This window comes from Fusarium vanettenii (genome assembly GCF_000151355.1).
Source record: "Fusarium vanettenii 77-13-4 chromosome 7 genomic scaffold NECHAsca_58_chr7_9_0, whole genome shotgun sequence".
In the NCBI taxonomy this organism is placed as follows: domain Eukaryota; kingdom Fungi; phylum Ascomycota; class Sordariomycetes; order Hypocreales; family Nectriaceae; genus Fusarium; species Fusarium vanettenii.
In genome coordinates, this window is record NW_003315831.1 from 38,389 (window position 1) to 56,684 (window position 18,296).

At 50.1% G+C, this 18,296-nt stretch overlaps 8 protein-coding genes across 8 annotated transcripts; 5 read left to right on the plus strand and 3 right to left on the minus strand.

The window, feature by feature from the left end:
- Positions 1 to 198: 198 nt before the first annotated feature.
- NECHADRAFT_82428 (uncharacterized protein) lies at positions 199 to 1,823 on the minus strand (the record flags this gene model as incomplete). Its single annotated transcript, XM_003040749.1, has 6 exons — positions 199 to 206; positions 269 to 520; positions 561 to 746; positions 790 to 858; positions 1,122 to 1,671; positions 1,764 to 1,823. 6 exons carry the CDS (start codon positions 1,821 to 1,823, stop codon positions 199 to 201), a joined length of 1,125 nt encoding a protein of 374 aa, XP_003040795.1.
- Positions 1,824 to 2,480: 657 nt separating this feature from the next.
- On the plus strand, positions 2,481 to 3,804 carry NECHADRAFT_44810 (uncharacterized protein; the record flags this gene model as incomplete). The annotated part of the gene is made up of 2 exons (XM_003040717.1): positions 2,481 to 2,585; positions 2,638 to 3,804. 2 exons carry the CDS (start codon positions 2,481 to 2,483, stop codon positions 3,802 to 3,804), a joined length of 1,272 nt encoding a protein of 423 aa, XP_003040763.1.
- Positions 3,805 to 4,564: 760 nt separating this feature from the next.
- On the minus strand, positions 4,565 to 5,494 carry NECHADRAFT_82430 (uncharacterized protein; the record flags this gene model as incomplete). The annotated part of the gene is made up of 2 exons (XM_003040750.1): positions 4,565 to 5,262; positions 5,317 to 5,494. 2 exons carry the CDS (start codon positions 5,492 to 5,494, stop codon positions 4,565 to 4,567), a joined length of 876 nt encoding a protein of 291 aa, XP_003040796.1.
- Positions 5,495 to 6,261: 767 nt separating this feature from the next.
- On the plus strand, positions 6,262 to 7,267 carry NECHADRAFT_44812 (uncharacterized protein; the record flags this gene model as incomplete). The annotated part of the gene is made up of 3 exons (XM_003040718.1): positions 6,262 to 6,451; positions 6,513 to 6,761; positions 6,819 to 7,267. 3 exons carry the CDS (start codon positions 6,262 to 6,264, stop codon positions 7,265 to 7,267), a joined length of 888 nt encoding a protein of 295 aa, XP_003040764.1.
- Positions 7,268 to 8,382: 1,115 nt separating this feature from the next.
- On the plus strand, positions 8,383 to 9,675 carry NECHADRAFT_44868 (uncharacterized protein; the record flags this gene model as incomplete). The annotated part of the gene is made up of 2 exons (XM_003040719.1): positions 8,383 to 8,475; positions 8,536 to 9,675. 2 exons carry the CDS (start codon positions 8,383 to 8,385, stop codon positions 9,673 to 9,675), a joined length of 1,233 nt encoding a protein of 410 aa, XP_003040765.1.
- A 497-nt stretch (positions 9,676 to 10,172) lies between these two features.
- On the plus strand, positions 10,173 to 12,821 carry NECHADRAFT_44809 (uncharacterized protein; the record flags this gene model as incomplete). The annotated part of the gene is made up of 6 exons (XM_003040720.1): positions 10,173 to 10,906; positions 10,961 to 11,118; positions 11,178 to 11,541; positions 11,603 to 11,953; positions 12,014 to 12,145; positions 12,230 to 12,821. 6 exons carry the CDS (start codon positions 10,173 to 10,175, stop codon positions 12,819 to 12,821), a joined length of 2,331 nt encoding a protein of 776 aa, XP_003040766.1.
- Positions 12,822 to 13,151: 330 nt separating this feature from the next.
- On the minus strand, positions 13,152 to 14,846 carry NECHADRAFT_82433 (uncharacterized protein; the record flags this gene model as incomplete). The annotated part of the gene is made up of 1 exon (XM_003040751.1): positions 13,152 to 14,846. One exon carries the CDS (start codon positions 14,844 to 14,846, stop codon positions 13,152 to 13,154), a length of 1,695 nt encoding a protein of 564 aa, XP_003040797.1.
- A 2,210-nt stretch (positions 14,847 to 17,056) lies between these two features.
- Positions 17,057 to 18,201, plus strand: NECHADRAFT_70623 (glycoside hydrolase family 17). Its single transcript, XM_003040721.1, has 3 exons — positions 17,057 to 17,301; positions 17,361 to 17,617; positions 17,671 to 18,201. Exons 1-3 carry the CDS (start codon positions 17,085 to 17,087, stop codon positions 18,103 to 18,105), a joined length of 909 nt encoding a protein of 302 aa, XP_003040767.1. The 5' UTR covers positions 17,057 to 17,084; the 3' UTR covers positions 18,106 to 18,201.
- The last annotated feature ends 95 nt before the right edge of the window (positions 18,202 to 18,296 follow it).

The window sequence follows — 18,296 nt, forward strand, 5'->3', positions numbered from 1 at the left end:
GTAGTTCTCAATGATGTAGCCTTTAAAGTTGCTTACGAGGTCATATTTCATACGAAAACTGTAGTAAAATGCGAAAGAGTCAAGATTGGTACATAGATGGACGTACTGCGCCAGAAGGCCGCGTCCCGCAATTTTGGGTATATGTTTATATTATGCTCTGAGATTCAACGGCTTTCGAAAAGGGGTGGAAAGATAAATCTATATACCTAGAAATCGTAAAAGTGAAAATTTATACAGAGCATATGCTGATACTCTAACACGGGCACACCAACCAGGTAATACCAGCTTGAATAACGGCCATAAAGCCCGGCTCTATAATGCCGCTCAGCCTCCAGGCTTAGATCTTTCCAAAGCCCAACGCTCTGAGAAACCTTGGCCTGCGCGGTCTTGGCCTGAGTGGAACAAATAATGGGCAATCCCTTGAACTCAGACAAGAATCCAGAGTCCTTGCGGCTGAAGGCACTTGAATCAGAGAAAATGTTGCCCTGGCACACGCGACCGAGATGCGACTTGGTAGCCTCTGCAGCGGCGGTGTCGGGGCAGCTAGCTGTTGAGTTGACCCTTGAAGTCGGGCACGATGACTTGTTGGACATTCAGGAAGATATTACCCTCAAAGAGACCCTTGCCGGCTGTGTCTCCCTCGATGGCGTGGCCCTTGACGTCAGACCAGACGTTGTTGACAGCGTGGAGAAGGGTGGTGGCAGAAAGGGCAGTTCCGCGTCCGCTCGTGTGAATGATGTAGTTGTCTGAATGTGTAAGCAAGTATTCATGACTATCAGAGAAACTCACTCTGGAGGGTGATTTGATCGCCCTGGCCAACCATCTCAAAGGTCCAATAGTGGTAACCAGTGCATCCCGCTGACCACGAAGTGCGGCCATCAATAAAGTTGTTTGAAAGAGTGATGCCGGTGCTCTTGTCACGACCAAAGACGTAGTGCTGGCGTCCGAGAAGCGATGTCTGACACGATCAGCAACTATCCGAGCATTGCAATGATCGACCCAAATCTTGCTGGTACCAGAAGAGGCAAAGGCATCACCACCCCAGACGTATTAAGGGTTAAGGTTAGTGACATCTGAAGTGTGGTTAGCTGATCGTCTGTCTTGTATGAGTGCTGACTTACGGATGTTCTGGACGATAATGTTCTTCACGTTGACAAAACGCAATCTCTTGCCCTTGCTGATATCCTTGTTCCCAACTCTAATAATGGTCTTGTCAGAAGCAACCCTGATAATAGCTGTTCCAGCCTTGTCGTAGGTAACCTGGGCAGCGGGCTGACTGCCACAAAAGTTGGCGCTGTTTATGGCCAGTTGACAGCCCTTTCCAATTCCCCATGGAGCGCAGCCCGTTGCAGGCACCGTACCCTCGGAACCGATGAAGTCGTAGGTCCTGTCGAGAACAATGACACGAGGCGATTTATCAGTCAAGTTAGTGACAAGCTCTTGGATGTTCCTCGGGGTGAAGGGAGTTGCTGAGCCACCTCCAGTAGCACCTTGAGCAAAACCTTCAGCTGCACCAGAGACCTTCTTCGCCGCAGCGGAGGTCAGGAGTGCAGTGAACGTACTAACGAAAAGGCCGAAATTCATAGTTGTAGGGGAGTAGGTGTAGGATGCGAGGTGGCTTGGCAGATGAATAGTATAGTGTATAGCTACCTTAGCCCCTATATTCTCACTCTAAGGACAAGATTTAAGCAGCAACAACATATCAAGTCGGCTATTAACTCTAGCAGCAGATTCATATAGCCGAATGGCAAAAGTTGACATACTATTGGTTTCAGGTGGCCGGAAATTCGTAGGTAAGAGTCGAGCCAATGTACCATGGACATGTTATCCCACCACTGGAAATCAGTGAGAGAAGGTCCTTGGGTCACCGCAACTCAAGTCCCATAACTCATGCCCTTGAGGTGGGCTGGCCGCTTGGATGCGGTGAAGCGGGTTTCCCTATAGGATATTGTATTCTCAGTTAGGGTTCAATGCCGGCACATGAAAATAAGTATGCTCTTTGTTGTTAACGCTGATGGCTTCTTTCGGAAACATCACCAAGTTCACACAAAAATGGGTTTTCCAATGGGGGGAAGCCAGTCATGCGAGGGTTATTATTGCCAGTCAAAGGCGCGCTCAAACGTGAGGTTGTGAGATTGTGGGCCCCAACAAGATTACCGTGTGTTCCGGCGTGAGGAACGATGAACGAGACTGAACGAGACTAAACGAAGTCCTCGTGTTTCTTAAACGACAACGCCAAGGATAAGCTTGGAAACAGCGGAACGAGATACGCAACTGAAAGGATACCAACAAACCAACAGTCTTGGCTCCCTTATCGAGAACAGCTTCGCTCCCCCTTCGGTTCGTAATTCTAATCGCATACGATCCGCCCCGTTGGACTTGAGCTTTTTTGTCCTTTAACTTTCTTCACCTCGTTTATCCTCGCTGTTCCCATCCATCCCTGCTTAACAATGACGACTGGGTCCGAAGCTTCTGCAAATATGTCAGATGGTGACTTGGCGACTTCGTTAAGACGGCGGCTTGCACGGAAACCTCACAGAAAATCGAGAAAGGGATGTCTAGACTGCAGAAGACGTCGAGTCAAGGTGAGTTTGTCTACACAAGACTATTATGACGTTGACTAAAAATTGTCTCGAGTGTGATGAGGAACATCCGAGCTGTCGGACATGTGTGCGACGTAATGTCCACTGCGAGTACCCAGACAATGCCCAACGTCTGCTTAGCCCGCCAACAACTGCATTGGACTCCCATGTCCCACTGTACTTTGGCAGATCTTCGTCTTCACCATCGGCCTCAACACCAGCCACTACGCCGCTTTTCAGTCTCGCCAACGTCACCACTGACACATTCTCTCTGATCGACTTGCGTCTCCTTCATCACTGGATTACATACACAAGCCAAGATATTTGCAGGTGTCCTCCAGCTCGACACATCTGGCAAGGCATACTCCCCCAGATTGGATTCAAACATCCATATGTGTTGCACGCCCTGTTGGGTCTTGCTGCTTTGCATATTGCCCATCAAAACCCTCGGGAGAGAAAGGTCAGATGGATGGATGCAGTCGACTATCACAGCAGGGCGCTGGATGGCTTTCAGAGAGCGGTCGGATGCATCACTGAAGAAAACAGCGAAGCATTATTTGTTGGATCAGTATGCAACGTCCTGTACGTCTTTGCCCTGTCAAATCCGCTCCAAGAGAGTCCAGACACCGTCTCCTACTTGACAACGTCTTCACGGAATGACAGGATACTTGGGGCTGAGTGGATTCCCATGATTCGTGGTTTGGAAGCGGTACTTCAGCCCATCCATTCCCATTTGCAGGTTGGGAGGTTAAGCGCCATCATCAGCCTCGGAAATTGGGATGAGCTAGATCCTGAAAAGAACAGCTCTGACCCAGCCGATGAGTACTTTTGCAGAAGCCGGGAGGCATGGACAGACTCCAGCTGTTCTGGGGTCTACGAAACGACTCTCCAAACTCTACGGAAGTGCTATTTATACTCACAACAGTTCTCGTCCATGGATCCAAAAGTTATCGACCAGTGGGGATGGAACAGGGCGTGGTCAGGACCACTCATGTTCATTCACTTTGCGCCCGAAGCTTACTTTACACTTCTTCAACAAAGGCAACCGCCTGCCTTGGTTCTGTTTGCCTTCTTCGGCGCTCTTTTGCATGAGTTGGACAATTATTGGTTCTTAGAGGGATGGGGAAAGTCAATTGTCAAGGTTGTGGAGGATGTCCTTGGGGCGTACTGGAAACCTTGGATTGCGTGGCCCTTGCGGGTAGTTGAAGTAGAGCAGAGTTGAAGGTTAGAATTAACAACCGATTCTTATATTGCTTGGTTAATCTGATTATACCGGAGATAATATTCATCCTTCTCTTCTCCGATTTCCTTCTTTGCAAACACGAGAGAACCCAGTATTGTCGTGTTTTCGGGATTGGTCGTTTAAGTCATGGGTCTTATTTGGACACTTTCTTTCTCTGGCTGGTTCTTATGGTGCATATCCATAAGGTCCTTAACCGACCTGCGAACGACTTCTCTCGGTCAATTGGTGAATTGGCTTCGGTCAATATCCCTTTTTTGGTGCCGCGTCAAGAGCTCTGAGCCACCTCCATCTTCGTATACGTATTTCGCTCGGTAAGTGCTTGGCATGAATGCTGCGCATCTGTCTCTAGGCCGTTACGTGTCAGCGGGTCGGCCGAGTGCATCTCGAGATTGTAGAGCTTGTCTCCCAGAGCATGGCTCTATGCAGTAGTAATTGATCAGATTGCTCTCACACCTGTCATTTATCGGGATGCTATATGACCGTCATATTCATCCCACACTCTCACAAACCCATACTCACGATATCAGAGATCGATCAGTGACAACTGGATCATTTTATTCTCATATGAAGATGCTTAACTTGCTCTAGACTCCTTAGCTCTTTACGTGTAGTCAAATATATACAATGCTCAACGCTTTCACCCATGCAATGATTTCTTCTATGTATAACACACAACATCTCAAGAACAGCAGACGCTTCAAACAAATCCACCACTGCCCAAACTCAAAGACATGCTTGTCTATCTTCTGTCGGGGGCCAATGCCTCCAAGCCAACATCACCATCACTCTCATCGGAGCTTCGTCGACTGCTCTTGTCCTTCGGGCTGAGCTGTTCGACATACCAGATCAAGAAAATAGCCATAACAACCGCCATAAGGATCGTGTCAAAGATGTAAAGAAAGATCTCGTGGGTGATCAGATATCCCTTATTTCCCTGCAAATACTCAATCACGCGAAAAACACTTCGAATCAGGATAATGAGACTGGTGATGTAGAGAACCCAGAGATGTCTCTTCCAAGGGACATCACCTCTCTCCGCCACACGCGTCGGTGTGAGTATAATTCGACGGTGGAAGAGCATAGCTGTGACTATGAAGAAGCCAAAGATGCAAATCTGGCAGAAAAGACCGGCGATAATAATCTTTTCACCAATCTTATAGAGGTCCAAGGTCCCACCAGATTGGATGCCTCCACCTCCTGCTTGGAGGGAGAAGGCAATGACATCGCCAGTGACAAAGATCCGTGTAACCCAGTTCACTGGGATCAGAGACAGATGTTCAGCTCGGAGGGTGCGAATCAAGCGACCCAAAATCATGTAAATCGAGGCGGCGTAGAGGGCGGGAGCGACGAGGATCAGGATGGCTTGAATGACGAACCCGCCAATCGAGAGGGCATCATAATGACTCCATATTCGACCGCAGTAACCGATGGTTTGGACTTCGAATGGATGTCAGTATTTCTCCATCAGCCTGTCCAAATTGGTTCACTCACAAACTCCACCAATTGTGAACGCAGAGAAGTAGAATGCTCGGGCTCTAAGCAGCCTCCAGGTGTGAAGAACCGTAAGCACGGCAAAAACTGCAACACTTGCGATAGCTGCAGGAAGTGAAGGAGTGTATCGGTAGAGTTTAAAGTCAAAGGCAGCACCCGGGTCCGTTCCGTCTGCCATGTCGTGAACCGGTGGATGTGTTGAAGGGCGGGAATAAGGCGGTGGAGATCAAGTGTGGTGAAGGGCCCAAGTGAACGAGAGACTGACAGTTCAAGGAGTAAAATGGGCCGCGGATGGGAAAGAATGGAACACTCGGGGAGTTTCTTCGAGTGCAAAGACTAAATACTGGTATTCGGCAAGTTGACGACCCCAGAAACAGACCAAGTCGTGGCAAGCTAAGGCTTTTTTTCTTGACTCATATGGGCAAAGCGAGATGATCGATGCTGAATCTCGGACCAAGAACGAAATACGAGGCTGAGCGAGGGTCCACCACTGTCGGAGCGTCCGAGTTTGCGAGTGGCTTATCAGCAACTAAACGAAGAACGAGGTATGCACGACTCACCGACCAGTCTCGTTGAAGCGCGCGGTAACGAGCAGCGAAATCTCTAACAATTCCATAATTAAACACTGAGGCTGATTCAGGTGGTTCGGTCCGCAAGGCGTTTTTGAAGGGGAGTGGCATTGTATATAGCTACCGTGGTCCTTTCCTTGGTTTGGCATTTCTCAACCACTCCATTCTCTCATTCAACACCCCGGTCGTATTTTTCTCGTCTTATTTCTTTGGCTTTATTAGCTTATAGACCTTCTTTCGTTGCTTTCTGCTCTTCTGATTGGCTATTCTCTTTCTGTTCTCTAAACCTTCACTAGAGCGTAGCGTTGCTTTCTGTCGGACAGCTACCTTATCCGTTTCTTATCTCTAAACCACCATCAGCTTGACGGCATCAACCATGCCTCTTTTGCACAGAGCTGATCCAGCTGCCGACGCTGGAGCAACATTCTCGCTCTATCACTACGATCCGACAGTTGCTGGTGGTGTCGTCTTTGCCCTGCTGTTTCTCGCCACTTCAGTGTTTCACTTCTGGCAACTGTTCCGTGCAAGATGCTGGTTCATGATTCCACTAGCCATGGGAGGCATTCGTAAGCAATGCTTGTGCTTCTTCAGGAGATTTGGAGAAATCTAACCAATATTCTCTTGTAGTTGAAGTTATCGGATACGCAGCTCGAGCCAAATCAGGCGACGAGAGTCCCAACTGGACTCTTGGTCCCTACATCATCCAGGCGATTCTCTTACTCGTGGCACCTGCTCTTTTCGCTGCGAGCATCTATATGGAGCTTGGCAGGATTGTCATCATGGCCGAGGGTGAGGGACATGTTTTGATCCAAAAGAAGTGGATGACCAAGATCTTTGTCACTGGAGACGTTCTGTCTTTCTTTCTTCAGGCTGGAGGTGAGTGTTTCCCATTTCCGGTAGTAATCCTCAAAAGATACTAACAAGGAGGACTAGGTGGAGGCTATCAAGCCGCCGGCTCGTTGGAGGCATTGGAAAACGGCGCCAAGGTCATTATTGTCGGCCTCTTTGTCCAGCTCATCTGCTTTGGCGTTTTCATCGTCATCGCTGTGTCCTTTGATCGATCGATGCGACAGTCCCCGACAGGACGTTCGCATGTGGTTCCCTGGAAGAAGCACATGAAGGTGTTGTACGTCGGTAGCATGCTGATTATGGTGCGATCGGTCTTCAGGGCTGTCGAATATCTGCAAGGTTTCAACGGATACCTGTTGAGGCATGAGGCGTATCTGTACATCTTTGATGCTGCTCTCATGTTTCTTGTCATGGTCTTGTTCAACTGGATTCATCCGGCCGAGATCACGGCTATTCTTGGTAATATGGGCAATTCATATGGTTATAAGATGGACTCGGTGGGAGGTCACCATCGTTTGACCGAGGAGGCGTAATACTCGCCCGCTTTTGAGTCGGAAGCATGGTTTTATGGAGTTTTCAATGCCATTGTTTGGAGTCTGGGAATAGAGATAGAGTAGAAGGGTGATTTTATGACGAATCGTGGGTATCAAGGAGCTGCCTTTCCTAGTGTATCGAATGGTTTATCAGAATCTTGCTTTCAAGGCCATGCTCGATCAGTTCCGCGATCCGCCTCCCCTCCTGGTATGTTCAACACAGAAGGGATAGAATTTTGTGTTTCGAGAGATTTCAACATGTGTTTACCTCCGCATTTGTTGTGTATGTTTGGGGCCGATACAGTAATTGCCAACAACATGGCGACGATCGTCGCTGCAAATGCTTCCAAAGAGGACCGATCAGTGACAACTAAAATTGACAAGACGGGTAGACGGGAATCATAACCTACCCGAAACACCCGTACCAGAGCCCAGTACGTGTGTCAAATTCTAGAGACCAAACTGAAGATAATGAACGTTGCGTTTGAACAGACTTGGTTAGACCATTCCATCAGAACCAAGACTATGCGTGAGACTCTTTCTTAGTCCAGAGCATTTAACTACTTACTTTTCTTACAGCCATGCTCCCCATTACCGTGGAAGACGCCCTTTTTGATCAAGACAATTGCCATGATTGCCAACGGTGCTCCACTGAATATATGAAGCCTGGTTCCTCTTTAAAGCTTTAAGCAACTTTATAAGCCCAATAAGGATCATCCTAGTGAAGCTCGAAATCGACTGCCTTTAGGGTATGATAAGCTTTTCTGCTGGTGTCTCGTCTCCTCTTTGACACGTATTCCAAGCTCACAGGGACCCTTGATATGCAGGGGACTGTAAGGGACCGAGATGCTGCATGATGACGAGGATTGATGGAGCTAATCAAGCCACAATGCAAACTTAGCTCGGCCCTACCCACTCATTACATTACATAACTGTCCATTCTAGACAACGATTGGCGCGTTGAGTGTCTCGTTCTTCGTTCCCCTCGTATCTCGTTCTTCTTGTCTCGCTCGTTTCTCTTATTTCGTTCCCTCTTGTAGACTCGGTTTCCGCTCAGCTTCTTGTTCTTTCCCATCGCTCTCACCCTCTTTGTTTGAAGACTGGCCTCATTGGCGATGGAACCGACGCAGCAGCCGACGACAGGCAAGCGAAGACCACACAGGAAATCGAGAACGGGATGCTTCGAGTGTCGGAGGCGACGAATCAAGGTGCGTGTCGCTTTGCCACATCTCACTTCGATTGGTTACACGGTCTAATTCATGATGCAGTGTGGTGAAGAGAGACCGGCTTGTGCGGCATGTGTTCGACATGACCATCCATGCGTCTACCCGTCTGCACAGCAAGCCACCCCCTGTCCCACACCGGCTACTGACCACCCTACTGCCCGATCTTTGGATAGCGAGGCATCATTGACGTCTTCTCTTTCGGTACCCCACCTCGCCGAGAGGGATCAGACACCCTTTCCATCGTCACCGTCCTTTGTCCTTGATGATATGGCCTTGTTACATCATTACACCCTGTCAACAAGCCTCGACATTGTCAAGTCTTCTGGTGGAGACGAGTATTGGCAGAAGATATTCCCCCAGATTGCATTCAGGCATGCCTTTGTTATGCACGGTATCCTTGGTATAGCAGCCTTGCATCTCGCATATAGGCAATGTGCCGAGCGAGAACGGCTTCTCTTGATCGCCGCCCACCATCACAACATGGCCTTGCAAGGGTTTCAGGAGAACATAGTTCACATGACCGACGAAAACAGCGATGCTTTATTCGTATGCACGTCGATGAATATTCTCCACGTCTTTGGCATGCTCGGACCGCTCTACGATGGCCCTGCCGCCGGCCGCAAGTCCCGGATCCTCGGAGCCGAGTGGATCCCCATGATCCGCGGCGTCGGGGCCGTATTGAAGCCGGTATATGAACGAGTGCGGCTTGGACCTCTAAGTCCACTGCTTGGGCTCGGTAACTGGAGTGAATTGGATCCAGACGACAAACCATTTGCAGAAGACCATCACTTTCGCAGTATTCAGGAGGTATGGACTCAGAGCCACGACGCAAAAGTCTACGACAACGCATTGTACCATCTCCGGAAATGCAATGCCTACGTGAAGCAGTTCAAGTCATTGAGTCCACAGGTTTTGGCGGAATGGGGATATAATCAGGTCTGGTCTGGGCCGTTTATCTGGCTGCACTCTAGCCCAGACGAGTATTTTGAGCTGCTCCAACAACGTCAGCCCCCCGCATTGCTAATCTTTGCATATCTCGGCGTATTATTTCATGGTTTAAACGATTACTGGTTCATGGAAGGTTGGGGGCGGAACATGGTGGATGTGGCTGATGAGCTTCTGGGAGAATACTGGGGTCAGTGGATGACATGGCCAAGATCAGTTGTAGGCATTAATGAGTAAACAAAGCACCGTTTGACTAGAAATGAATGCCACTTTCAGCCCCAGTTAGTGTACCTCGGCACGTCCATTTCTTGGCTTTATGAACTAAGCCCCTGAGTGGCGCCAAATTTTGAACGAGGTACGAGCTGGGTACGAGTCAACCAAGTCGGAGCTATCGTGGGCTCCGCCACTCGGGTCATGTCAAGACTCGGTGTCTGCCGAGCCACTACAGGACGCTTGTTTCACTGCTAACGTCCCTTTGTCTTCGACTGCATCACACCAAGTCCCCTTGACCTCATATCGCCATAATATCTGACAAGAGCGGATTGACTTCAATACGGCCTCACCAGCCATTAATCTTTGCACTTGGGCCTAAGGCATCCTTCTTTGAGCTTCAACAAACCAGCCAGCCACGGCGACCTGGAACATTTCGCAGAATGCCCGACAAACCTACATCAATGGATTCCTCACCATCCATCTTCCCCAATCTAGGGGACAATGACGTCAAAATCCGAAGTATGTTCTCCCTTATCCTTTCTGTTGATCCCCAGACTCACTTGCCTGAAGATGATGCCCGAGTCGACATTGATTGCGATTCAATGCTGGTTCGCCGCCTCACCCGCCTCTACCACAGTCCACCCGAAAAGTATGAGGAACCGCCATCAGCCTATTCTGAAACTCAGCCCCAACACTCATGGGCCACGGAATTAAACATTGTGATCCAAGTTGTGGGGAGTCGAGGAGACGTGCAGCCCTTCATCGCTCTTGGCAATGAACTTCAAAGACACGGCCACCGCGTCCGGTTAGCAACTCATGACACATTCGCCAACTTTGTGCGAGACTCGGGCCTTGAATTTTACCCCATTGGTGGTGACCCAGCTGAGTTGATGGCCTACATGGTCAAGAACCCAGGTCTCATTCCCAGCATGAAAAGTCTCAAGGCTGGCGAAATCCAGAAGAAGAGGACCATGGTCCAGGAGATGCTTGAGAAGCTTTGGCATTCATGCTTAAGACCTGATCCCTCTACTGGTCAGCCTTTTGTGGCGAATGCTATCATCGCCAATCCCCCAAGTTTCGCGCACATTCACTGTGCGCAGGCTCTGGGTATACCAGTTCACCTGATGTTCACGATGCCATGGAGCAGCACTAGGGCTTTCCCGCATCCTCTCGCGAATCTGAAGAACGCTGGCAGCGATCCTCGGCTTGAGAATTACATCTCCTACAGCGTGGTGGAATGGCTAACCTGGCAAGGGTAGGTCTGCTCCTTTTTCTCTGATACAACATCTACTGACGCTTTTGACGGAAGACTGGGCGATCTCATCAACAAGTGGCGAAAGTCGATAGATCTAGAAGAGGTAGATATGTTTGATGCTCCCATGCTTGCACAAACGTTGAAAATACCCTTTACATACTGCTGGTCGCCAGCTCTTGTGCCGAAGCCATCTGACTGGGCTTCACATATCGGTATTACAACCCAAGCAATAATCCCATGTCCCAGAATACCACTAACAACCAACATAAAGATGTCTGCGGATTCTTCTTCCGCGACGCTCCTCAATACTCCCCACCAGAAGATCTCGTTCGGTTCCTCGCGGCCGGACCGCCACCAGTCTACATCGGTTTCGGGAGCATCGTGCTAGACAACCCAGAAGAAATGATCAGCATTATACTCGAAGCTGTCCGCGTTTCTAATGCCCGCGCCATCATCTCCAAGGGCTGGTCTAACCTCGGGGGCTCAGAGAGTGGGAGTATCTACTGGATAGGAGATTGCCCTCACGAGTGGCTCTTCCAGCACGTTGCCGCTGTATTTCACCATGGAGGTGCGGGAACAACGGCCTGTGGACTGAAGAACGGAATGCCCACTACTATCATCCCATTCTTCGGAGAGTGAGTTACCAACCCAGTACTCCTATCCACGGTAGGATACAGACTAATCCTTCGCTCACAGCCAACCTTTCTGGGGCCAGATGGTGGCCAACGCAGGAGCGGGCCCCAACCCGATACCACATGCAGAACTAACAGTCGAAAACCTTTCTGAGGCTATTATGTACTGTCTCTCGCCCGAGGCTTCAGCTGCAGCCGCATCCATTGCCGCCAAGATGGCGTCCGAGATGGGCGTGCGTACCGCTGTGCAGTCATTTCACAGGCACTTGCCTCTAGAGAGTATTTCGTGCGACCTGATTCCAAGCGAGTCGGCTGTGTGGCTGTATACGACTTCGAAACACTCCATCAAGCTCTCCAATATTGCTGCAGACATTCTTCTGTCGAACAAGGCGATCGACTCCAAGCACTTGAAACTGTCAGTATCTGGTCTACTTGATACGCCCAAAGATTCGCTGCGCTAACTTGGTCGTCACAGCTATCAAACCAACCCCATCTTGATCGAAACCACACGATGGGATCCCATTTCTGGGGGTGCCTCGGCGTTCATGGGTACAGCAACTGGCGTAGCGGGTTCAATGGTGGGCATCGTCACTAAACCAGTCGAAGAGTACCAAAACGAGCAAAGGCGGCGCAGTCGTGAGATTAAAACGGTTCAGTCTAGAGGCCCAGTCACCAAAGACGAGACAGCTAGTCTTTCACAACGGGCCTCATATGACTCGGCTCAGCCTGGGCCAAGTACTGAGCACTCAAGCTCGCTGGCTGGTAGAATGGCAGGGGCGTCAGCCAAGAGCTTTGGAAAAATTGGATCCACTGCTCTGAAAGGCATGGTAGTTGACGTTCCCATGGCAGTCACTGAGGGAATGAGGACCGCACCACGCCTCTACGGCAGCAATGTCCGTGATCACGGTCCTGTAACCGATGCCAAGAGTGGAATGATCGTGGGTGGCAAGACTCTTGCCTGGGGTTTTATCGACGGCATCAGTGACGTGGTGATGGAGCCATACAAAGGTGCCAAGAAGGAGGGTGCTTTGGGAGCTGTCAAGGGAATTGGAAAGGGCGCCATGAATCTGGTGACCAAGAGTGGTGCTGGCATGTTTGGAGTGTTGGCTTATCCCAGTGCCGGTATCACCAAGAGCTTGCGGACGGCGGTGCACAGCTCGACACGTAAAGCTATTACTCAGGCGCTACATGAAGAAGGGAGGTGGATGGCAAACAACACGAGAAGAGATGGGGTAGATGTGAGCGTGGTGGTAAATAAGTTTAAGAGTATTTCAAGCAGTTAACTCTAGAGGTATAAAGTTATATGCCTACTCAATATCACACTAACAACAAGGTCAAGATACATCACTATCATCTTCCGGTTCACACCGCCTTTGTCAGTGGCCTCAGTAGGCAACCAAATTTGGTATAGTCATGAGTGACGAGTATATTAACGTGCTGGTATAGTGGAGATGTGATGTGTCAGGCCATCAAGGCCCATCGAGCTAGGTCAAGTCGACTAAAATACTAAACAGTGCGATTATGTTCCGGCATATTGGTTCTGTTTGTCTCCCAACTCCCCAACTCCATAGCAAAAATCTCAAAAAAGTCAAGACAGTCCATTTGTTACTGGTCTAGTCGACGCCACCTTCGTCTGTTGGTGGCATTCTGTCATTCTCTGGCGTTGGAGGAAGTCTCTGGCCGAGTGTCGGTGCAAGTCTATGCGTTCCGAGGGTTGGTGCCAGTCTCTGCTGTCTCAGCATTGGTGGGAGGGTGTGAGTAGGGGGGGCTGCGTCTGGCTGGTTGGCGGTTGCAGTAGCGTTGTCTTTCTCCTTGCGTGAACGGCCGCGTTCCTCCTTCTTATCCTGCTTCTCGGCTGGTTTAGGAGTCTTTCGTGCACCTCGCAGGGCTTCCATCAACTTGTTTGGTTTCTTCTTCTCTTCCTTGGCTTGTTGAGCCTTCTGTGCTGCTCGTGCAGCCTCTTTCTCTCGTTGCTTTTTCTCCTCTTTCTGCTTCTTAGCCTCCTCTTCTAGTTGGATTTGATGTGCGCTCTGGCGATTCTCCTTGTCTGCACGCTTGTCCTTGTCTGCACGCTTCGAATCACTGTTCTTTACGGCAACAGGACTCTTCACAGGAGCAGGGCTCTTTACCGGCGGGGGAATCTTTACCGGAGGGGGACTCTTCACCGGGGCGGGACTCTTCAACGGAACGGGAGTCTTTGGGGGGACAGGACTCTTGACAGGAATAGGAGGACTCTTTGTGGGGATAGGAGGACTTTTTCTGGGAAAGGGGCTCTTGACTGGAGCAGGGCTCTTTGGAGGAGGAACAGAGTCTTTTGCGGGAGCAGGAGTACCCCTTCGCTCCTTATGTAGACTCCGACGTGACGCTCTCCGAGCTTCTCGCTCCTCTGCATGCCTTCTTTCGTCTTCAGAGAGGTACACACGAGAAGATCTCCGCGATGCTCTCCGAGCCTCTCGCTCCTCTGCTAGTCTTCTCTCATCCTCAGAGTACACACGGGAATGCCTTCGTGAAGCTCGTGAAGGCTCTCTGCTGCTCCTGTGATGTCGTCTTTCACTCTCCCCTCGGTGCCGTACGTCACTGTCCCGCCTCTCCCGCCTCTCCCTCCTCTCACCCTCCCGTCTCTCACCTTCCCCTCGATGCCGTCTCTCACTTTCCCCTTGGGTGCGGCGTCGTTCCTTGTCTGAGTTGTCCGAGTCGCGGTGCCTTGTTTTTCGGTCTTTTTGCATAGTCCGACGTTCTCTCCGAGCTCTGCGTTCTTCCTCTGCTTGTCGTTCCTCTTCCTCAAGCCGTCGGGCAAGTCGTCGTGCTGCCCGTCTAGCCTCTCGATCCTCGTCTTCACCTTCACGTCGTCGATGTCGCTTGTGTCGGCTTTGGCGATCTTCCCTATCTGAACGCCTGGGATCATCATGGTGTTCGCGTCGGCGCCGCTCGGCCCTTCGCGCATCTCGTTCCTCCCTTGTCTCCTCTCTGTGCTCATGACGGGTAGGCCTCCATTTACGAGGCTTTACCTCATCTGGTTTTGGCTCTGGTTTTTGCCCAATGTGCTCTTTTGTGAAGCGTCGCCACCAGGTGGGCCGACGTTCGTCGCTGCCAGGACGTACTTCTCCTGTGCGGCCAGGATCAAGGGGGTCTGCACCCGCGGTCGCAGGTCGACCGGCCTGTGCGGCCGGGACGGTAGGTGAAAGGCAATCAACAGTGTTTTCAGAAGTATCGCTATCAGAAGAATCGTCTGAGAAAATCTCCCAATCCGACACGTCACGGGCAACCGGATCGGCCGTCGCGACACCTTCACCGCCTCGCTGAGCCATTTCCTTGGCCCTGACGTGTGTCGATAGTCTAGAGACTTTGGATGGAGTCTCTCCCCGGTAACCAAGGAGAGAGACGCGGAGTGCCGTGTTTGAGCGGTCAAGGGGCTCAGTTCGTGTTTACGCCCTTGAAGATTCGCTTCTCGAGGTTGAGGGCCCGGAAATGAGAACAAGTGACCGCGTCCGGGTGATCACGGGCGGTGGGGCAGAAGCACGATTTGATAGGTCAGGAACATCGGATTAACTTGTCCGCTTGGACCCGATTGGTCAATTATTGACCCGTAATAGGGGTCTCTCATTCGTCAATTGAAACAATTCATTTCAATCACTTGTAGAAAAGCAAGTCATTTAAACATTGAATTGAGTTATTGCAACTGTGCAACGCGTTCTGTTTATTTAACGCGCGCTAATGCGGGTTGATGGGGGGACTACGCGATGTGGAATGTTGCATCGCTGAACCGAGGTTAAGCCGGTCAAAGACGGGAAAGTTGCGATGCGTGGTCACGTGTCTTGCGTCTCATGTCTTTTCATCCCATTCCATTGCACTCTCTGCCTCGGGCACATGGTCAGGGGAGGTTTATCAGGATATCGTGTCTCAATGCACTTGATACATCCAAAAGCAAGTGACTGAGCCTTTTCTTTCTTTTTGTCTCCGATAATTTTGAAGTTCCCGTCAAGTTCCGTGAGTCGTGCCGGGATGCTCGGAATGAAAGTTGCGCAGGGTTTGCCATGCAAATGTAGACCTCAGGAATTAAAAAACATCATCTAGGTATTCGTTCAAGCTCTTCAGAGTGTCTTCTTTTGTTGCTGCATAACTGCAAAAGGTCTTTACTAATATTTTTATTTGCCTGACCCGTCATGACCTGTCCCTTTACACTCCTACCGGAGCCCTAGGGTAGGACTCCGTGATCTTGATCGAAATTAGCCCCACTCTTACCGCGGCGGACGCGGGAGCGGATTCCGGGTTGCTTTGCCGGTCCCGGAGAAAGGGAGGCCGTCAGGATCTGAAACTGGGGTAATCTTGCTTGCAGATTTGACATGCGTGACATCTTATTGTCTTATTGGGATTTTATGCCTAGCTCAATGCAACTGTGTCTCTGCAGCTTACAGCAGCGATTATCTCGGCCAAAGCCTTTATCCGTGGGCCGTTCTCATCCACGTGGGCAAGCTCTCCTCGACATTGGAAGTCTGGTGATGTTTTCTCGTTTATGCACGTTTATGCACACTGGTGCAGGTGACAAGTTTTCCGAACCTGTTTCCTGTCGAGCTTTTTTCGGGGTCAATATCCAAGCAATCAACCAACTCTCAATGACCCATTCAAGCTGTATTCCGATGGCCTCGTCGTGATCGTCAACCGCGTGACGTCACACTCCAGCGCAGCAGCAGCTTCGTTCTCTATCTCGGACTCGGCGGCATCGTCATCCGCAACGACGTCATCGAGGGAGTCGTAAGTAAACCGACAACATTTTGCATAGCCATGAAGCGAGTCGCAGGGCAGAGTGATTTCCTTCTCCGCGATACCAGAAGAAACCCGAGCAACTTTTACTTGTAGAACGCGTCAGCGTTGGAAATTTCCCTCTCGCGTGCCCCGGCACATGGGTCAAGGAAAATATAAGACACGAGGACGAGTATGATAATTAATTCTCCTCTAAATATATTTAATAAATTATTATAAAAATATCTTAAAAATCTCCTTATTATTATATTATTTTATAATATTCTTTATAAATTAATAACTTATATTTGTAAGGAGTTAGGTAAGTCTCTTCATACTCTCGCGTCTCATTTATTTCTTTGCCCGCGTGCCCGGGTACCGATCTGCCCTTGGTCCCGAAAAAAAGCACTAACAGGCACTAACGAAAGAAATGTTGGACAGCCGTCAAGTCAATCAACAAAAGTCAATTCGGCATAAGCTCAAACCAAAGATATGAGGTCATCCCCTCTAACAAAATTGGCCTTGTTCCGCTCTTGACCTGCAGCAAAGGAATGTTTTTCCAAACCATCGTTCAATACGAGCAATTGCGATGATCGCCTCTCTATTAATAGATGCCTCAGTGGGGTGGTTTTTTCGTTAGTGTCACGGGCTCATGCGGATACGTTCTAGAACCGAACAGGCATGCGAGAAAAAGGGGGCCTCGTAATTTCCCAGTTCTATAAAAAAACTGCGTCCTCCAAAACTCTTCCCATCTTGGCATCTCCACCATCTCAAATCGACAAATTCGAGACGGACGAACCAACAACATGAAGCTTTTTGGGTCTTTGGGTAAAATCGCGGCGGGCCTGCTGCTCCTCACCGCGCAGGCCTCGGCACTCACGTACAAGGGATTCAGTCTTGGAGCCAACCGACCTGATGGAGCCTGCAAGTACACGGCCGACTGGAAGAAGGACTTTCAGACCATTAAGGGATGGAACAAGGGCTTCAACGCTGTTCGACTTTACGCCTGCAGCGACTGCAACAGTAAGGAGTTTCCCTTTATTCCTGCATTTTCCTCCATCACTAACAAAGTCGCGTCACAGCTCTTGGCAAGGCTGTTCCCGCTGCCAAGGCTACTGGCATCAAGATCCTTGTCGGCGTCTGGGCCACTGACGATGCCCACTTTGGACGAGAGAAGGCTGCTCTTCTCAGCGCCATCAAGGCTCACGGCACTGACTGGATTGCTGCCATCAGTGTCGGCTCTGAGGATCTCTACCGCAAGGACATTACCCCTCAGAAGCTGGCCCAGCAGATCTACGACGTCCGTGGCATGGTGAGACAGTTCAACAAGAACCTCAGGGTATGTTATATCATGCATCGTATATTAGCATTCTTATCTGACTCAAGTCGCAGGTTGGCCACACTGATACCTGGACTGCTTGGGTTGACGGCGCCAATGACGTTGTCACCAAAGCCTCCGACATCGTTATCACCAACGGCTTCCCCTACTGGCAGGGAGTCAACATCAAGGACGCCCTCCGCCTCAAGACATTCCAGAACTCCTACTGGGACGTCAAGCGCCGCGTCAACCAGGTCCACCCCAAGATCGAGATCTGGGTGGGTGAGACTGGCTGGCCTACTGCTGGCGCCAACTACAAGGGTGCCGCTGCCACCACCTCCGCCCTGCAGACCTACTACAACAACGTTGGCTGTTGGCTCTGGAAGCAGACCAGCGCCAGTGCCTTCTGGTTCACGGCTTTCGATTCGCCCAAGGCGAGCCCCGAGGTTGAGAAGCACTTTGGTATTGCTGACTCGAACCGCAAGTTGAAGTTTAGCTTGACTTGCTAAGCACCTTGATATATAAAAGCATGGAGAGGTTTATAGAATACTTGCATATTACATTTAAAGAATAGTATTGGTAATTAGATATAAGTTATTATTCTCAACTCGAATCGCAGGGGCGAAGGCAAGGAAATTGGGCCAGTCTGGCGTGGTGTGCAAGTGGTGCGTGAACTTTTTATTAGCGTAAAGCTGAAAGG